Source organism: Chelon labrosus (assembly GCF_963514085.1).
Source record: "Chelon labrosus genome assembly, chromosome: 21".
NCBI classification, from domain to species: Eukaryota; Metazoa; Chordata; class Actinopteri; order Mugiliformes; family Mugilidae; genus Chelon; species Chelon labrosus.
The window spans coordinates 19139696-19160307 of NC_140354.1; the positions used below are offsets into that span (position 1 = coordinate 19139696).

At 46.4% G+C, this 20612-nt stretch overlaps 1 protein-coding gene across 5 annotated transcripts in view; it reads right to left on the bottom strand.

Moving 5' to 3' along the window:
- The window catches only part of LOC311506625 (RNA binding protein fox-1 homolog 2-like), a 60422-nt gene that overhangs the window by 33150 nt on the left and 6660 nt on the right, over nucleotides 1–20612 (bottom strand). For 4 of the 5 annotated variants that reach the window (XR_014699700.1, XM_084570663.1, XM_084570662.1 and 1 more), the window contains exon 2: nucleotides 11558–11608. Coding sequence is in view for 4 of the 5 variants with exons in the window: in XM_084570663.1 (XP_084426789.1) it covers nucleotides 11558–11608 (51 nt within the window). In the remaining variant the exon portion in view is untranslated. Of the gene's footprint in view, nucleotides 1–5246; nucleotides 5638–11557; nucleotides 11609–20612 lie in introns of those variants that run through there. The other variant, XM_084570664.1, reaches the window with a different exon arrangement.

Genomic DNA, 20612 nt, shown 5'->3' on the forward strand with positions numbered 1-20612 from the left:
TTTCTTATTATTTTCGGGTGTCGGCCAGTCGTTTTGACAACTCTGTCCGTCGGATCACGCCAGTATGCCGATCTCTACCTAGGAGAGTAACGGTCACACTGCAAATATTAGCATCTATTAGCCCACAGAGTGGCCGCTAGCATTTCCGCTTTTCCAGTTCAGAGAACAGTTGTTGGACACAACACGAGGAAAAAAGTTCTGCCTGATTGATGTTTCGAGAAGAAGCTGTGAGAACAAAATTATGTCATTTTGTTCTCACAGCCCTAGGAGAGAGAACAAATTTCTTGCTTCTTGCGGAGTATGTAACAGCCTTACAGTACAGCCTTACAAGATGGCAACGGCCGGAGACAACATGTTGAGCTTCAAAACTGCTCTTCACTTAACCTATGGGTGGCGTTATGGAAGGCTGGTCAATCTTTATATACAACTAGTCAGTAATTTACAATCCTTATGACTGGGATGACCAATACCAGTGAAATAGAAGAAGAACTCTTACACCAAAGTGCCTTAAACTGAAGAAAAATGCTGTTTCCAGGAGTTGAGAGTCCTGCTGCAGACAGCGCAGTCATTTTGTTAACCTGGCTTCAGTGCTATCATGGCAGGATAACAGCAAAACAATAACTCAATAAGCCAGTAGTATCACTTGAGACAAGCAGTGGCCAAAACAGGACGTTTCTATGGCCTACAGATGGATTCCCCACACGATGACAGAGCATTTGTCGCATTTTTCCTCGACACTGGACCGCTTCCAAGACATCTACGTCCCCATTTATTATTTAGACACAAGGCGATGGTAAAAATAAGGTTTAAAAATAGCGCGATAATCCTTTTAAGTCCTCTTTAAACTGCAGTCTAACCCGAAGCTGCTCCGTCAAGTGTCAGCAGCTCGAGATACGTGACACGGAGCTTGACGGTTTTTGACAGTTCTGATCAGCATCAACGTCAGCGTCATTACCATAATCACACAGACGGCCGTTTCTCAAAAACCCTGACTCACCTTGGGCAATAAATATATATATGAGAATAAGAATCGTTTACAAGAAAAGCATGTGCATTTGGTAGAAACTTGGCTTGCACGTACAACGATGACTGGTTGCCAGTACGTTTCTGGCTTTAAAAGTCAATAAATAGCAAGAGAGAAGAGAAAAGGGAAAGATTTATATAACTGTGCATGGAGTCTAGGGTTGTAGGTTGAGCTGCGACAGTTAGACAAGTAATAAATGGACATAAAAATGAACGAGGAGCTATTTTAATAATCAAACACATTTTAAACTGTACGATTTAAGTGAGGCCAACAAAACAAACGGATATAAAATATTAGAGTCCTCAGCCTGCAGTGTGCCTGCCTACATGACAAAAAAAGGGCTGACTCAGTCCTTCAGCTTGCTTTACACTCTACGCAAAACCATTGCAGGGACAAACGCTGGTACCCCGCGCTGTAGGAAGCATTTATACCTGTGCGCTGACGTGTCGGTATTGTTCTGTAATTATGAGAGTCGGCTGTGGACATTTTCTCTGAGCGTTTCAAACAATTAATGGCTCACGTTGGAGTCGGAGCTAATACGAGCAGAGAAGAGAGAATGGAGAGAGTTTCTACGCCTCTCCGGTAGCTGAGAGACTTGGACGAGGAAATAAATGCAGGGTGTACTCACACTTTTGGCTATGGGGTACCTTGTAGTCTAGCCAGTGGAGCTAATATGTGGTTAACGCCAACAGCCCGGACCCTGTGCAGACCCTGTGCACCTCCTCCAGAAACGCTTCGGCCAACGTTTCTGTCGCCATTGTTGAAAGTGAAGCAGGAAGTAGAAGCAAAAATGAACCCGACTGGCAAAAAAAGACACGGCGCCGACTAGCGTTTGGGTGGCGTTTTTACAGTTCGAGCCAGACTGATAGGCGCGCAAGTATAAATGGCTCGCACCATCGTAGGCACGTGCGTAGGTTACGCCTTTAACCTCTGTCTAGCTAGCATTTACGATTTTATTCCTTTATATAGCATTCATAACAATCCAAAGTGGCTCAAGATGCCTTTACAGATGGGTGAAACATAGGATTTTACTTGATTTTTACGCCAATGATTTAAGGTTCACCTTTAATCCCAACCAATTTGCAAGACCTTGCAACAGCAGAATGATGTTTTAACCCTAACAGCAAGCTAGAACAGCTTCTACAAGTCATGTTGCCATTGTTTCAGCTTGCTTTTCAGCTATATCATGACCAGGATGGCTAAGGCAAGCATCCTTTGACTAGTGCAGGAGTATGAAAAGACATCGAGGAAACTTGCTGATTATGTTTCAACCAAAGATGCAGACAATGCAAGATAATTCCCACTACCTGACACCTAGACCGCACGGTGAAGGGTCACAAATCCTGGCCAGAAGCTGAACAGACGCTGCACAAACTGGCTTCACACCTAGCCGAGGATATTCTGGAGGAAAATTCCCAATTTGTAGGAAAAGCAGAAATGCACCAGGACAACTGAGAACCTTTCACGGACCTAAACCATCTTGCACGGCTAATTCTGAGTCTGGACACTTGTTTACTGCCGTCACACTTTCTGCAGAATCCTTTTGAATGTAAAAACCCAGCAGCGCCGACTTAAAACTGCTGCACAAACCCGCTGTTTACGATGCGGCCGTCGGTAACCAAGGAGATGCAGGACTGCACCACATCTGTGCGTCGCTATGTGACTCCCGGCGTGCGAGCACTTTGCCGCTGCGAGGTAACACAGCGGAGCACTTTCACACCTCAGCCCGCCGCACGCAGCCAGCCTCGGGCGAAGGCAGTTAGAGCGGCATTAGTGTCGGACAATATCACCGGGGCTTTATGGGCAGTGGGAGAACAGTTAAGCCCGAGGTGGAGTCGTTTCACACAGTGCATTAGGCCACCAATTCAGAGGACCCTGCGCTCCGGCTCGGCGTTTAATCTGCGGCAACGGGGTTTGTGTTTTTGTGCGAGATGCCGCTTTGAAATGTGAGGGGCTGTGAAGCACAAAGAAGCGCTGAGAATCCTCAGGGATAAACATGACGAATAAATCTAAGCATCATTTAACTCTTCGGTTTGGTTTAGTGTATCCACCTTGACGTTTTAAGAAAACAACACTGCCGCCGTCAGAGTGCAGCGCCACTATTTTGTCACATGTGTGCAGCTACACTCCCACAAACAAACATGCACATAAAACCCCGAGGGTTACAGACTTGGGTGTGGGTGCTCGGCATCGGCAGCCTCCTTGAAGGTTTGTTGTTGTTGTACGGTGCTAAACAAGTGTTCACTGGATAATCCACATTTTATGATTTGCAGGCCTGTAATGGAGCCGTGTCCTCTGCCAGTCACAGGATCCTAAAATGATTTGCCACGCTTGGAGAATATCAAGAAAACAAGAATATTCTGATCTTATTTCCCTAGAAGGATCTTTTACAAAAGGTGTCACGCTGCTTATCGGTTTTGGCACAAACCAAGCAGAGCAGGAAAGTTGCTGTTGCCTGCTTCGTCTGCTCCTGTCGTTTGAGTTTGTTGACATCAGCCTGATAACTGCAGACAGCTGGCTAGCTAGCGTCGACTCCCCAGCAGGTAGGGAGACACTAAACAAAGGCTGCATCCACGCAAGTGTGGCTTCAGCCGCCGAATAATGCGGCCCCCAACGAAACAAATGGAAACCAGGCAAGCGGAGGCCGCGTATGCAAAATAGGCATCCCCAGCTACCTACTCAGAGTCAGGCTGCTTGCTAGCTGCATTAGCTTTCTTTAACCACAATATAAAGTCCTGCAGAATGCATGTGCTTCACAAAATTCACAAAGAAAGTTGTGGAAATATGAGCTCGTCCCGCATCTAGCATGCGCTTAGCTTTTACAAACCCCAAATATTTACAGATCCACAGCAGACCCAGTAAACGCTCACCTGCAGTATGCTTTCTCTCGCGCCGTGTGTCTCCCAAAACAGAGAGCCGTGCCATAAATTTTTCACAAAAGGACGGTGTGACCGGTGGCGCGTCACCTTCAAAGCGCCTTCCCACATGGAGCTAACCCTTTCCGCCCCCCCCCTCCCCGGCCGGCCCTCACACCCCTACCAGTCACCGCCGCTATCCTATCCCATCCTCCGTCAGGCGTCGCTCTCTTTGAAGAACCTGAATAATGTGTTGAGCTCACACCTCTTCTCTTCAACCTTGCAGGGGGGTGAGGGGTCTGAGAATGCGACTCAGAATGCAGGACTTTGATGCAAAAGAGCGAATTTGCTCAAACTATAGAGCCGCTGCACGCTTCATTTCGCTGCGCAGAAGAGAGCAATTCAGCGAAGTATATTTATTTTAAGAGTATCCAAATAAGGCTGCTGCGAAGACCTGTGAATGCAAATGCAGGTTTGTTTGTTTTGCCTTCGCCGTGCCATAAGGGAAGAGGTCGTAACAGCCGACTACTGTCATTTGTGCGTGTGTGTGTGCAGAAGCAACTGCGCCTTGACACCTGTCTCCCTCAATCCGGGGAGGAGATAACAGCGTGGAGAGCCCGGCTGACGGCGTGGAGCAGCCCTCCCATCACACATGTGAAATCCGTACTGTACGCAGCCAGCGTGGAGAAGGAGCTCGCAGTATCCCATGAGCGCGAGCGTGTCAACACAGGCCGCCGCCGCCTCGTGCACCTCCCCTGCACATCTCCTCCTCCTCCAAAACCTCCTCCAACGCCCGCCCCGAGGCCCGAAAGGAACCGAGGACGGGAGAAGAGAAGAGCGGGACAAGCTAGGACAGGGAGCAGCTCTCATCCTCAGGCTGTCTCTCAGCTAAAGTAGCACAGACACGCCCACCATATGTTAAGAGAAGCCTCGCACACAGCAGCGTCGACTGTATAAACACCGAGATCTGCTGCGATAACGAACTATTATTGCGATGTTTTTGCTGCGCAAACGAAGCGTACGGAGGCAGTTCCTCTTTCAGTGTTGTGTCAACTCGAGTGAAAAATAAAAAATAAATTGTACGCAAAGAGTTAAAAAAAAGTGAAAAGGAGCAGAGCTGCACGGACAAGCCCTGCTGTTAGCCCCGATACCCTGCCAACTATCTGACAAAGGCCTCACCTGGGCCAAGACACAGCAATCCAGAACAGGCCGGAGCGTAAACAGAACACCGAGCGCACTGCGCGGGCCGAGCCAAGCTAAACAAATGAACAAAATCATTAATAAGCTCGTTTTCCAACCCCCAAGCTTTATTTTGCAAAAGTGTGCGTTCAGTCGCCTGCAGAGGGGAAGCTACGCTCTGGACTTACCGGCAGCATAGCTGGGTAGTAGAGCCCCATCATCGTCTGATCTAGAGGAACAACCGCCGGCCAGATCTCCACTTTCCTCCTCTGCGTCTCTCGCTCGCCTCCTATTCCCCCACTCTTGCGCCTGTGCTCTAGGACCATGAGCCGCCGATGGCTTCAGTCCACCGCGTCTGTCTCGCACATTCAAATTCTCCCTCGTTCACTCCCTCCTTCCACCTCCTTCCCTTCTTCTACTTCTCCGGCACGCAAGCCTTTCGCCTGCCTGTCACTCCTCTCCTTTCGTTGCCTCTGCCTGCTCTGATCCCCCCCCTCGGGCCTTTCAGTCTCTCTCTCCTCCTGCCAGCCCTCGTCAGAGTCTTCCCTACTTCTTCTTCTTCTTCTTCTTCTCCTCCTGTGCTTCTGCGTCTGTCATTCACGCGCTCCCGTTACACGTCCTCCTGCTCCCCCCCCCTTTTGCCTCCTCTTGTTCCCGCCCCCTCTTTCAAAACTTTCCCTCCCTTTTTAAGCTTCAAACTCTGCCATCCATCCTTCCCTCCATGAAGGCATCTAACCCCCCCTGAGTCTGGTTGGGAGTCGGGTAGCTGTTCTCGCCGTCTCCTCAAACCCCCGGTGAGAGACGGGATACGGGAAAGGGGAAGAAGATGCTGTCTTCTCTCCGCACGCCGGCTGAGTACGGAGAACACGACCCCCACTGCATTGCAGCTTTTTTTTTTTGATGATTTATTTATTACGTGGCTGCCTGTCAGCTCCAAAAAAGCAGCGGTAGGTAGGTAGGTAGGCCAGCCGGTAGACGGCTAGGTAGCTAGTTGCGTGGGTAGGCTCCTACATCAGCGTCTCCCTCCTGCAGCTGCGTTCGTCCCACGTCCCGGCTATCTCAAACCCAAACAAGAACATTCTTCCTCTAGCTCGAGCTCGGGTCCCGTCACTTCCCAACACCGTGGTGCTAATTTAGCAGGGATGAGAGTGCAGTTCCTTGCGCTGCATTTTCATATGGGAGGGACTGAACTCTGCAGGAAGGAGGAAGGGAAAAAAAAAAGCCCTGATGCCAAGCGTTCAGACATCTGCTGAGTCTGGCTAGAACCGGGTCCAGAAGGGATGATGGGATGGAGAGGGAGGAAAAAGATAAGTGATTGGAAGAGAGGGGCAAGGGGGTAAATAAAAAGAAAAGGAGCGCGAGGCAGGGACAAAGGGGGAGGGAGGGGGGAGCGGAGTGGATGCGAGCGAGAGATAACGGGATAGGGAGATAAATGGATAAAGGGCTGGGTGGAAAAAAAAAAACCCAGAGCGAGGGATGACAGGATTAGGGCTGTAAGTGAGGAGGATGAGGGGATGAATAGGGGGATGATCTCTGGATTAAGTACACAGACTGAACGCGGCGATAAACACACAAACACATGCACGCTGTGTACACACAGATGTGCCCCCGATCATATTCGTATCTGCCGCACCTTGGCCGGCGGAACGGGAGTACGCCGAGCCAAACAAAGGCCGCTCATCAGCCAGCGCTCATCAGCCAGCCCAAACAAAGAGCCTATTCCTCTCACTGCTTCTATACATAATTAATAACCCGGGTTTTACTATTGTAATAATAATCGAGAACAGTTTTTGAAGGTTAAAACTAGCTACGTCCCGATCTGTACTGGCGTCGATCCAGGCGTTTTAAAACTGATCGGATCGGTATTGTGTAGTTATTTATTTGAGGTTTGCAAAAAAACAAAACCACGTCACTGAAGCGCCCTGATGTCTTCTTCTGTTTTGGAGCGGTTGGCTGGCGTCAAAGCTGCCATAAATTAAAGAAGAAGAAGAAGAAGAAGACTAACGTGACTAAACATGTCTGATGTGTGGGAGAACTTTACTCTGGACTGTGCAATGAATGTGGATACTTGATGGGGTGGTAGTAGTTGATCAGTATTCAGTACTACGAACTCGATGCACCAACAGGGCCCTATAAAATCCGTTTTATTTTTTCCCAAATTCTGTTTTTTCCGTTTTAATTTTTGGTAGTTCTGTTTTTTCCATTATAGTTTTTGCGAATCCCATTTTTTTCTTACCTTTTACTCTTATTTTACTATAAAAAACAGTGTGTTTTTAATGCAAATGACTAAAATGTACACAAATTAAATAGAAATTAACTTTATTGAGGTGACAGACAACACGTTTCCTCAATATGGCAAAATTAAAGTGCACCAAAAACAAGTTTTAAGTAATAAAACTACACCGCTATATTAATTAAAAATGATTGAAAATTAAATGCTATTGAATGTGTCATTATTATCATTTAAAAAAAACATTAAAGTGACGGGTAAAAATGGATTGTGACGGGATTTTTATGACCCCGTCAGTCAAAATGACGGACAACGAAAAAGTCTAGCGCAACCTCATATAAGTCGTTCAGGAACTGCTCGGCTCTGTACTGGGGGGTTAGCGTCGAGTTTCGCAGTTTTTTGGCTGATTATGTCAAATTCCGCGTTAAAAAATAGATTCCGTCCGCGATTCCGTGATTGCGGAAATCATAGGGCACTACACAAAACAGAACACGTCGAGTCCACTCAGGTAAAGTCTGGACCGAAACAACAACAACAAACACTGAACGTTTAAAAGAAAAGTTCTCTGGAGACGGCGTCAAGGAGAGAAATATTCTAGAGAGGGTTGGATGGTAGCGTTGGATGACCAGAACATTTCTGGAGTAGAGAACATAGGTTTTCTGGAGCCGAGGTACGAGCTACCCTCTCCACACTACATTAACTATATCTAAAAAAAGGTTCAAAAAAGGCAACTGGACATGTAGAGTTTTTCTGAGAAGACGTTTCACCACTCATCCGAGTAGCTTCTTCAGTTCTAAGGGACTGGTGGGAAGTTTGAGGTTTAAATAGGAACTCCTCTTGAAACTTGCTTGTTATGCCAACAACCAGAAACCGGTGCAGCTAATTTCCATTAACGACTGGTTACTTGCCTGTTGTTGAGGGGGGACTGTTTTTGTCCCCGTCCTCTTCCCTATGAATGGAGCTCTAACGACTCTCGTCCGTCAGAGGCTCCAGTGTCATGAGGTTGGAGCTTCTTGGGGACAGAAGTTAAAACTGTATTGTAAATAGATGGCAGATTAAATCTCAGTCCACCTCCTCTGTTTAGTGAAGGTTTTTCCAGTCTGACATAGATGGCTTCCTTTACTCCGCTTTCAAGTCTTCTCTGGCTAAGACTTGGACGTTGCTATCTTCAAAGGAGTGTCCTTTGTCCTTCAGGTGTAGGTGGACCGCTGAATCGTTTCCTGATGAGCTGGCTCTCCTGTGCTGCGTCTTCTCAAAAAACTCTACAGTCCAGTTGCCTTTTTTTGAACCTTTTTTGGATATACCATGACCTGGATGACCGAGAACCTTCACAGATACATGAACAGAAATATTAACTGGACTGAATCCAGTCACGTTTAGAAGAAGACAAGAAATAGAAGAAAAGCCTTAAGGAATCTACAGTTAAGATCGGATCAGGAATATTAAAAGATCAGCATTGGATCGGGGGGCAAGAAAACTTTAGTAAAAACCTGAAATAAGACTTCAAAAGGCGTGTGTGTGTTGTTAACCCTGATCATCTCTGCGACCTAAACACCAGGAGGCCGACCCGCACGACCTCAAGGGTCAAAATGGCCACGGACACGCCCACCGACCCGCGTTTACCCCCGACAGCGTCCCGCCGCGGGGGAGACCAGCATGAGCACAGCGCCATTTAACGCGCTCGTATTGACACAGGCGCTCGCGCTGACACCGCAGGAGCATTACCAAGACAAATGCACTCTCGCCGAGCTAGGCTTGGCTAACTCCATTTGCATGATAACCCAGTGCGCAGAGTGCTCCTAATATGTGCGCTCAAGGGCAGAATGCATTAGCGGCGGGGATGACTCGTAAGCCATTTATTAAACAAATGCAGAAGTGTTCGCTGGCGCTGAAGTTAACGAGATGACAAGAGGAGTTCAGACACGCTGCAGATCAGAAGCGTTCCCTGTCCAGGTGTTTGTCTTACAAGCTGATGAACTCAAGCGAACCAGGGCTGGAATATAATTCTTCTCTAACTCAGCCGCTGAGTCTTTCCTTCGATTTTTTGTGCCCTGCAGACGAGCCATCTTAAAACGCTTCCATTTCTGTTTCACCTGCACTTCTTTGCCTCATCCTCTTCTTTCCTGCCTTAAATCTCATGCACAATCTTTTTTGTTGTTGTCGTTGTTGCCAAAACCTAGGCAGAAATAACTGATGACATCTAAAAGTCTTGCAGCGTCTCCTCGCTCCAAGAAAGGAGATACCGAGTTCTGAGCAGGAGTGGGGAGAGGGGGTGAGGTCTGTGAGAATCTCCCTTGTTGTGATGTGGGGACGGGACTCTGGGGGCAGGAAGAGGCTCGCAGACCAACACTCCCCTCCTGTGGCATCGCCAGAGAGCTGCACAATCCCAACACACAGACGCACAAACTCAAGCCTCATGCATTAAAAAAAGGGGGGGTGTTTGCAAGTCCTTGTGCGGGCTGGTCTGAGCCGCTCAACATGCTCTGCTGCATGGAGGTAGATAAGGAAATCAAGTCAGCCACCCTGCAGCCGCGCTGCACACATGCGGCGCTCATTACCGAGAGCAATATGCACGGAGAGACACTTAGAATGAGAAATAAAACCGAGAGAGAGGAGGAGGAAGTGTGAAAGGACTGGAGCAGAAAAACCCTGCACGGAGAGCTTAGCTTGAATGAGGTGATAGCAGGGAAAAAAAGAGCTCCTCGTCACATATGAGCTACAACAGGCTTTAGAAAAGCAGTGTCAAACGTGCAGCAAGTGGGCCAAACGCAGCCCGGCCAGAGGGTTCAATCTGGGCCTCGCCATGAATTTGCAAATTTGTGAAACTTAAACAGAAGACATTAAAGGGGAACTACTGTTTTTTTCAACCTGGACCTTATTTCTAGCATAAAATATGATCATTTACTCACCCATATAACTTTTGTGTAATTTGCAGTTGATCGGGAGATATTTAGATCTGCATATATCCGTATAGTGGGAGTGAATGGGGCACCGAAACGCAGCCTCTAAATAACGCATTATCTGCCGCGAAACTCATTAATTTCACCAATATTTTGTTATCGTACGCTAGTGCTATTTCCTCATGAGTCCGGAGTTACCTGTTATCATCATCTGCGGTCTGTAGCATGACCTACAGACCGCAGATGATGTCTTCTGACCTGGATGATGTCATCTCTGAGCGCCGTGTGCACCTGCGACGGTCGGCTTGTTTACCTGTAATTTGCTACTGCTAGTTTTTTGCAACATGGCTGAATATTTTTCTGATTCTGAGGTTGTGGACGAACCATAGCAGGAGCAAATTACAGGTAAACAAGCTGACCGTCGTGGGTGCATGCGAAGCCGAGAAATGACATCATCCAGGTCAGTAGGTCAATCTACAGACCCAGGATGATGATAACAGGTAACTCCGGACTCAACGGGGAATAGCACTAGCGTATCATAACAAAATATTGGCGAAATGAACGAGTTTCGTGGCAGATAATGCGTTATTTAGATCCTGTATTTCGGTGCCCCAGTCACTCCTACTATATGGATATACACTGATCTATATATCTCCCGACTGACTACAAATTACACAAATGTTATATGGGTGAGTAAACGATTGTATTTTATTCCAGAAATAAGGTCCAGGTTGTAAAAAACAGTAGTTCCCCTTTAACTGCAATGTTTCAATAAATGTAGCTGCTATTCCTGATTTGTCCACTAGGGGTTGCAGGAAAAGAGATCCAGAACTAAACAGCAGATTGCGCAATGTGCCAGAAAATTGCACTAATTGTTGTTTATTAAATGTAAAAATTGTTATTATGTTTTTCTTTACACTAAAACAAAGGGAAAAATTGGCGTTTTTATTTATAGGTTATCAATGTCACTGGTCCTGCTGCGCCCCCTTGAGATCGCAAGTGAATGAGTTTGACAGACCCCAATTTTAAAAGAGGAAACTATTCTTGTTGCAGTGCATATGAGCTCAACATGATCATCAACTGGCTAAGAATGATTAAGAGTTTTGTTTCTAGAATTATGCAGCTCACACTCAATGACACACTTTAAATTATTATTAAAAGTCAACTACCCTTCAACGAGTACCGCTCATTTCAACACCGTCTTATTCACCCGACGAACAAGCAGCGGTTGATTAACTGGAGTCTGCTCGAGCATCAACTAAAGACGACTGGAACGCTCCTCAGAGCGAGTCAAGGATTCTGCATTTCAAAAATTGCTTTTCAAAATTTCACTGCTACAGAGATTTGCAAGCAGTCACTCATCTCTTACCTGACTGTGAGGTGGGTATCCATGGAAACCGGGGTTTAAAGGCTCATTGTTCTGCAAGAGACAACAGGAGGGACGAGAGCAGTGTGAGTGGTTAGGACTTTATTTTAAACTACAGAGAGGCGGAAAAAAAAAAAATATTTAAAGCACAGCTGAATGTTTTTTTTCAGATATTTTGAATCCTTAAAAGGTGCCTGAAGATTAGCAAGTTCTTCCAGTTTGTTTTTAATCAAAATAAAAGCCCAATATGAATAAAACAGCCTCAAGAAACTATCTCAGACTGGACCAATCAGACACAGACGGGTGGTGCAAACCTTTTATAACCCGTTCAATAGAAAAGCATTAGCTCTGAATAACCATGTAAACATTTGATCTCATTGTTTCATCGTCTCTGGTTGCAATAAATCCATTCTCTCCGAGCATGTTTGCCCCACGTGAGGTAAAACATCAGGGCAGGTGACAGGTTTCCAAGGAAGGACGGATGTTTGAAAAGACGAATGAAGCTTAAATTAGTGTGTGCAGCAATACTGAAACATCCATCCATGGCTCTTCACTTGAATAAACTCAGTGTTGTCAATACAGATACAGAACAAAGCTATACTCTCGGGGCATGTAAACCCATACACCGATCAGGCATAACATTATGACCACCTTCCTAATATTGTGTAGGTGCCTCCAAAACAGTTGTGACTCATCAGAGAGTGGACATGGTCCTTCTGAGGGTGTCCTGTGGTGTCTGGGAACAGGATGTTGTTGGGGGGGGGGGGGGGGGGGGGGTCTTTGAAGGGAGGATCATCCCACAGATACTTGATCAGTTTGGGATCTAGTGAATTTGGAGGCCAGGTCAACACCTTGTGATGTTCTTCATGTTTTTTGAGTTGTTCCTAAACCGTTGTTGTGGCTGCATCCTGCTGGAGATGGCTGCTGCCACCAAGGAGTGTCATTAATATGGGGTGGGGGGTGCCTGGTCTGGTCTGGTCAGGTCTAGATGGGTGGTACATGTCTGAGGTCCAGAAGCTTCCCAGCAGAACATTTAATTGTCACAAGATGGTCAATGTTATTCACCTCTCTTGTTCTCTGGTCGTAATGTTATGGCTGATCACTATATATATATATATATCAGGGTAGAAGAAATATTGTCCATGTCACTAACAGAACAAGTTTCATACAAGGTCACTTTATTGAAGAAAAAAGACTGAAGAGTGAATGAAACAGTGAATGGTCTGATGTGGCTGGTGAACCGTCAGTGTGAGCTTTCATACCGAGCTGCACCGACCAATCACCGTCCACCAGCAGAGAGAGGGTGAGCGAGCCCCCCCCCCCAATTCCTCGCCGACCCCGCTCAGGAAGCAGTGTTGTGGTTAATTGCGCCGTAATTGCTTTTAATTCGATTATTTCTGTCTCCTTCGCAAATTATTTTCTCCTCCTCTGTGACGCTTTTTTCACCAGCGAGAGGAGCCATTGTTTGCCGCAGAGCTGAGGTGAGGAAGGAGGAGGAGGAGGAGGAGGAGGGAGAGGAGGAGGAGGAGGAGGCAAAAGAAAGGACAGGAGGGTGGGGAGAAGGAAAGAAAAGGGGGAAGACTGGACTGGAACAATGGGGAAAGTTAACCAAACGATGATATTTTGACAGCAGCGAGAGAGATGACTCCGGCACAGTCTAGCCTGCTGGCATGCCTTGCAGAGAAAACATGACCGCCTGGTGAGACTCATGCCTCAGCTCCTCGAGGAGGAGCTGAGGCATGAGTCTTACTAGGCAAGAAGGCAAAGAAGAGGGGGGGAAGGGAGGAGGAAAAAGGGGGGGGGGATCTGAGAGGGGTGTAAAAGAAAGATGTGTGTGTCTGTGCATGAGTGTACGCTGGGGGATGACGACGGAGAGGGCGGGGTGAGTCTGCTGTGGTCTTTAGGACCGCTGCTGATGTTTTCATTAAATCTGCGAAACATTTCGGATTCGTGCGCTGCCCCCTTTGGCCCGAGTGCGCTCCTCCGTTCAGCCGACAGCTTGAGTGTGGGCTGGGTAATGCTGCAGTGAATGAGGAGGAGGAGGGCAGATCTGGCTACTGAAGAGTGTCAACAGAGTTAACCTCCTGGCCCTGACCTCGGAGGTCGCCTGCTGAGGCAAATCACTTCCTGGTAGCGTTCATCCAGCCAATCAAGGTGTAGATTGACACCGTTTGCATAAACAGACGAGCACAGGAGCTAGCTTATTAAGTACGACTCTCCGCCAGACTGCAAGTAGAAGTATCGCAAGCGACGTCAAGTATCCTTGCCGGGCAATAAAATGCATCTCAGCATGCGTCCCCAGCCGGCACTTGAGATCCAATCTCAGTAAAGCACTCTGCATGCAAATAAACCCCAAGACTATTTGGGGCTGCAGAAGAATATTGTTGACAGCTGCTGTTTTTCCGAACGAATCGCGACCTACTGTTGGATCAGAGCCGTGAACATCTGTTTGTTGTGCGCGCCATAGCTTGAGGACGCGATACATATTTTGGAACAAGCTTTATTTACGTCTGCACCGAAACTTCCATGCGCGCCGCAATAAAAATCTTTGTTATTAAAGGTAAATAAACGCACCAGAAATGCGCAACGTCACTACTCGCAGCTCCTTATACCACCTCCAAATGTGGTCTTGGGATCAGATCACTCAAACGCCCAGAAAGGATGTTAATCCAAGGTCTGAACGGACCTCGGATGCCGGACAAGAAGACCGACTTCAACCTTTCTTCTGCTTCGGTCAGTTTCAGCTCACAGGAACATCTATTATCTCATCGCCCAGGTCATTACATATCATAAAAACAAGGCAACCGGACTTGTTTGAGGTTTCTTGAAGACGTTTCACCACTCCATCAATGTGTCTTCATTTTTCATTTTTTTTTAATTCAGGTGAGTATTGGGTCGGGTGGGCACCATTCAGATACTCTTACATAAAAACCTTGATTCTCCACCAGTCGATGGAACAGAAGAAGTTCCAACTGAACCTCCAAGAAGTCCAGTAGCCTTGTTTTTTGATAATTATTAGACCTAACATGACGCGCTCTGTTCCAAGCATCATTGTATTAAGCACAAGAAGAAAGAAATCACACTTTTGACTAGCACTTTAGAGGCGATGCGAAGTGTTTACACTCCCATAGCCAATCCATCCAATGCAGGAATGTAAATCAAGCTTAAAAGCAGATTTATGTTTATTTTTGTCAGGCCTAGGGCAAAGGTATGTACGCCAAACCAGAAATTGTGGAGATGCGGATCAAACGAGCCGCGATTGGTCTGGAAGGCATTTCCTTGTTCACGCCCTCGGCGGCTAAAGGAGCACCTTCTGCTTCCTGCACGCCGTCCACTCTGACATTTTCTCTGCGTTAATAGCAGAGCGCCGGCGTTGGACCCTTTTGCGTTGAGTCCAAACCGAGGCTAAGACCAAACACAGATGTGGAGATGATGCATGGACGAGTGAAAGACGGGGAAGAAGCGTCTAGACAGAACAGAGAGCACGAGGCAAAAAAAAAAAAAAACAGACCAGATGTAAAGAATAAGAAACCGTTTTGGTGCGTGAGCTGTAAACTCTTGCGCTTGGGTGTGTACGTCCAGACTCGGGGCCCGTCCTCCCTCTCCCCCCCCCCCCGTCTCAAACAGCCCTTTCTTTGTCTCCTCTCCCCACTTCCTGTTTCATCTGGAACCAATTTCCCCCCTCGTGCCTCGTCCCCAGGGGGAACACTCTCCTTGGTGCGCCGCTTTTTTTTTTTTTTTTTTTAACAGGAGAATGGACGTGCTTATTTTGAGCACCACCACCACGCTCGTCTGTGCAGAGAGCTGCTGGTGCTCGACGTAGCGCAGATGGAAGTGCGGCGTAAGTGAGACGTTCGGGGAGAAATCTCAAGCCCACAAAGCCCCGGGCGATGTCGACGGGGAATGAGAAAACTCTTCCTATATTAAACAAGAGAGAAACGCGTGTGTGTGCATTTTCAAAGAGGATGGTTTCGGCGCAGCAGAAGCTGGAGAACACTTCTGCCGTGCTGCGTCAGTGGTAGTAATTCAGCTGCAACGCTACAGGGGCAACACATACAATTATACAGGTGATTGATGTTGAGAAAATGCGTTTTTTTATCACGCGTTCAGACGAAAAGCGAGGGTGTTGGCAGTAAAAACCGGGACGAAAAACAGTGAAATCCTGACCGAAATTATCCCCGACCATCAAATTGCACCGTTGGGTTCTACAGTGAAGAGAAAGAGGAGGAGGAGGAGGAGTTTGGGAAGAAAAGGAGGAGGGAGCGGAGGGGGGGGAGAGTTTAGCAACATCTGGAATCAATCTGTCTGCGAGGGAAGGAGGGAGGGAGGGAGGGAGCGGGATAGATGGATGGAGAGAAAAGGGGGGGGAGGAAAAGAAAAAGGAAAGAAAGAGCGAGATGAAAATAAGAGAGGAGAGGAGGTGGAAGGAAAAGAAGAAGAGAGGGAGGAATGTGGGCAATAAGACGTCCGAATCCGAGAAAGGGGAAAGAAATATAAAGCAGTGAAAGATTTTCAAAATGGAGACAATGAGTCATGAGTGAGGAATGCCATGTGATTTATATTTTCTTAAGGGGTGGGGGGAAGGGATCGGGGGTCTGAACTTGATACCTAGTTTTTTTGGAGACTCTCGCACAAAAGCCGACTCCATTTTCCATCTGGTGTCTTGAAAAGTAAACAAAGCGGCCCTCGCGTTTACGTCTGCCTTAAAAAAATATATATATAAACACGGCGTCGAGCCTGTGTAGGTCGTTAAAAAGGGCGGGGCTTGCTCCTCCTCTGTTTTTTTAAAAGTTTCCATTAAGTTAATTCCATATAGTTTGCGAGCGAGGAGGAGACTTTGAAGGCGCCGGCCGGGCGACAGCGACTCGCTTTATACTCGTCTGAGCGCAGTAAAACCAGTCACACAAACATATTCTCACAACTCCACGTAGGGCAAAAACTAAAAGGGCGTCTCTCCCTTGTTTATTTTTGCCCCTCTCCGGCTCGCTATTTAAGGGAGAAGGGACGAAGTTGGGGAGCAAATGGGCAGGAGCGCGAGGAGGAGGAAGAAAAAAAAAAACAAAAAAAAAAAACGAGCAGCAGCGGTGAAGGAAGGCAGAATGACATGAGGTCAACAGATGGTGAGAGAGGGGAGGAGGGGGGAGGGGGAGAGTGAGTGAGTGAGGTATGGAGGAGGGGAGTGGGGTAATTAAGCGGGCTGCTGCTGCCGGCATCCAATGGGCCCTTCACAAAACAGCCTGAGGAGGTGGATTCTGCCAAAGTCTGGCTTTTACGGTGTTATATCACCAAATGTAAGGGAGAAAAAAAAAGCCACCTGCTGCCGTCAACAAATCATTAAATCCTGAAACTTCCTGGCGAGTCACTGAGGCTTTGACAAAGTCGTGTCAGGACTGAGATCAAAAGAGCTACAGACAACAAAAGGCCGACGTCGCTCGAGTCTCATGATATCACGATCAAGTCACTTTTTCCGATACTGATCTTTTAATCGGGCCGATCCGACTCCCAATGTGATCTTAGAGAGTCTTTTCTTGTATTCTCCTAAATGCCCAATAAATATATTTCTGTCCAAGTTAATGTAGCGTGGAGAGGGTAGCTCATACTTTGTGTTCTCTACTCCAGAAATGTTCTGGTCATTCACCACTGCCATAAACTGCCCAACCCTCCCTGGAATATTTTTCTCCTCGACGCCGTCTACAGAAAACCTTTCTCTTCTTTTAAACATTCAGTGTTTGTTGCTGTTGCTTCGGTTCAGACTTGAGTGGACTTGGTGGTGAATCAAATAGTAGTACTATTAAATGACAAGCAACTATTACCACCTCACCAAACATCCACAGCTTTGACGTTAGCCAACCGCCACTAAACCAGAACAAGACGAAGATGTTTTAACGCTACAGGGAAGTCGTTTTGGTTTATGGTAGACGTAAAATAAGGCTTTGGCTGAAGCCCGATATCTGACGCCTGAATCTGCCCCAATACCAATTGGGGCAACCCTACTTCTGTCTGGACCATAAAGTTGTATTTGAACATATGGATGTACCAAAAATTTTTGGCCGAAAAAACGAAAATGCACTTTTGGGCCATTTTTTGGCCGAATATTGCTGCAGTTGTTGCTTACACGTGTTGTTTCGGCGATAAAAGTCCGAAAATTTTTGAACGAAATTGCACTTTTTGGCCATTTTCGGCTGACAAATTGCTGCGGTTGTTGCTTGCGTAATCACAACATCCTGTTTCGGCCGTGTTGTTTCAGCGATAAATTTTCGGCCGAAAATGGCCCCAAAGTGCATTTTCGGTTTTTTGGTCAAAAATTTTCGGACTTTTATCGCCGAAAAAACACATGTAAGCAACAACCGCAGCAATTTTCGGCCAAAAAATGGCCCGAAAGTGCATTTTTGGCGCATACCTACTTGAACACACCGCAAAGACTACAACCACCAGCTAGCTGGCACGTGTGTTCTGAAAGGAAATAAACCTCCATACCAGCAGGTGGCAGTAGCTTGTATTTGTTATTCAAAAGGAGGAGCTACTATTAGCTAAGAGGCTAGGAAGAAAGGAAGAACTACAAACTTTTATGCAGAGTTACCCTCTCCTGGATCATGCTGATCAGTCGGGCTTAACTTGGTGATTTTGTAAACTTCTCTCTCACCAACTCGTCCCACCAACGATTCAGCATGCTGATTTGGTCAACGGGGGTCTGACTAGTGCCAACGGTGCGAGAATTACTGCCAAAACTAGGATAACAGACGTTCACCAACTGTCTGTCACCAGCAAACGGTCGACACCTGGCTTGGTGTGTCACGTTCAAATAAAGAAATAAACCAAAACAACTCAAATTACCCTCCAGCGTCTTATCTAACATTTGATAAACCACAACCACAACCACACCTGAGATTAAAAAAAAACTCGCCGCAGAAATGCTGCATAGATTTCAATCATTCATCGAGCGGCACCTCCAGAGGATTCTTGGCCGTTACCGCCTCAATACCATCAGCAAAGCTAGCAACACCATGAAGTCAACAAGTCACGACTGAGGAGGAAGAACTGGAGATGAATGATGCATGCACCTGCAGAAGGAGAAGGAATTAACAAACAGACCACAGGGAAAGGAGCTGATGTGATTGATGCGCGCCGCTCCGAAAGGTGCATCAGAGCCAAATGATGAAGCGGAAAATGATGAATGCATCGGAGGCAGTTGATATGCGAAAGGACGGACAACGACAGTTAAGGAGAAGGGCAGAAAGACGTGATGGATTGAATGATTCCTTTAGAGACGAAGGCTTATTTCTTACGACGGCACGTTATTTTCCGACCAAAAAGGTATTTTCTAAAAGAGTAGGGAGTCTTGGACATCTCTGGAAAAAAACTGCACAAAACCAATTTTTCGAACGCGACAATAAGAAAACATGCGGTTCTAGGGCATTTACCGGGTGGAATGATCGATGAGTTGTTTTTTCTCTGCAGATTGCGTGGACTACTAATGACAACAGATGACCGGGAGGTATAAAAATGATGCAGTTCCCCTTACAAACCTGTGCACAGATTCCCGCAGCAGCAGAGATTGCACTATGCTCAATAGTCTTCCAACTGTTAATGATGCTAGCGAATTACTGGACAAATCAAGCCCAATTTGATTGTTGTATTTCTCACAATGTAAATGAAAGTAAGAGAGTGTGTTAAATACACATTACTGCACAACGCGTACAACACAACCCGTCTAATGTTGTTGCTGCAACACCACAAGCGCCAAATGGTCAAAGCCGGTGTTGGCTCAGCCTCTAAGCCAAATGCATTAACAGCGGTAGGCGATACACACCCTCCATTTTGTGAAACATGTACAAATCGCACCCCATCCACTATTTGTTTGTTTCAACATGTTCCTATTCTGCTTCTGGTCTCATCTGAGTAAATACGTGGCATATTTAGACAAGAAAAAACATTACATGTGCAATTGTAGTTGACTTAAAGATGACCGTCAAGTACGGTATCCGGTATATTTTAAGTGATCAGTTTCAAGTAAAATCCTTTGTTTTATGTAAGTCGTCAAACAGAAAAAGGACCATTTTTAGCTCGATACAGCAAAGCTCGACGGCGGTAGCAGAGCTGCGTTCAATATTACTATTTTGAGAAGGCACCAAAAGGTAAACACCGGCTATAATTGAGAGAGGCCAAAGTTTATTTGGCAACCAATTCTTCCTGTCTATCAGAGAGTCATCACAATGTCATTGCAGATTAAATAGTGGAGGATTTTCTGCAGGTGAATGGCAAAGACTTTTACAACGTTCGGTAGCCAGATGGGTTTTAAAGGTTAGCATGTTGCACATAGCCGCTAGTCAATATCGAACGATTGCGCGAGGGGATAATGTTAATTCTTTAACTCTGAGAATGCTTGCAGTACTGAAAAATGTTTTCAAAGACATGGAAAAGTCCAACTAGTGAGATTTGCTCTCCAACGAAAATCTGTTTTGAGTATTTTCCAGACTTCAACGAGCGCTGTTGGTAACGTAGAGTAGGTCAGGGGCTAAACCGGATCAACACAACAAAGATACTAAAAATAAAAGTTTAAGAAAAACAAAAAACATTAGGGAACAGGATGGATCGTAACATAAATGTAAGCTTCTTGTAAATTACAAGCACCAAACCGAGACAAATCGTCAGTAACCTATAATAAAAGGCCTCATCTTTCACCTAGTGGGAGTAAAACTATCAGTAAATCATCAACTAAAATTTGATTTGATTATTTTATAGTACTTTAAAAGCTCCATTTAACAACCCGATACACGCCGCTCATTCATTTTTAATCCTGTAAATTTCTCCAATATGCTGCACAGACTGCTGCCTCATTGTTTTCTGTCAGACTGAATTAGATTCAGTTTGTTGACGCAAAGCCGTCGCAGCAGCATCGCACACACACACACACACACAAGCCTCAGCGTTGCAACGCCTGCCGAATAACATCTAACGGATTTTCAGCATTAAGACGCGGCCGATCCCAAAAAAGGACGGTGTGTGTTTTTATAATTGTCATCGCGCACGTCACCGAGGCCGAGGCGGCTGTTGTGGC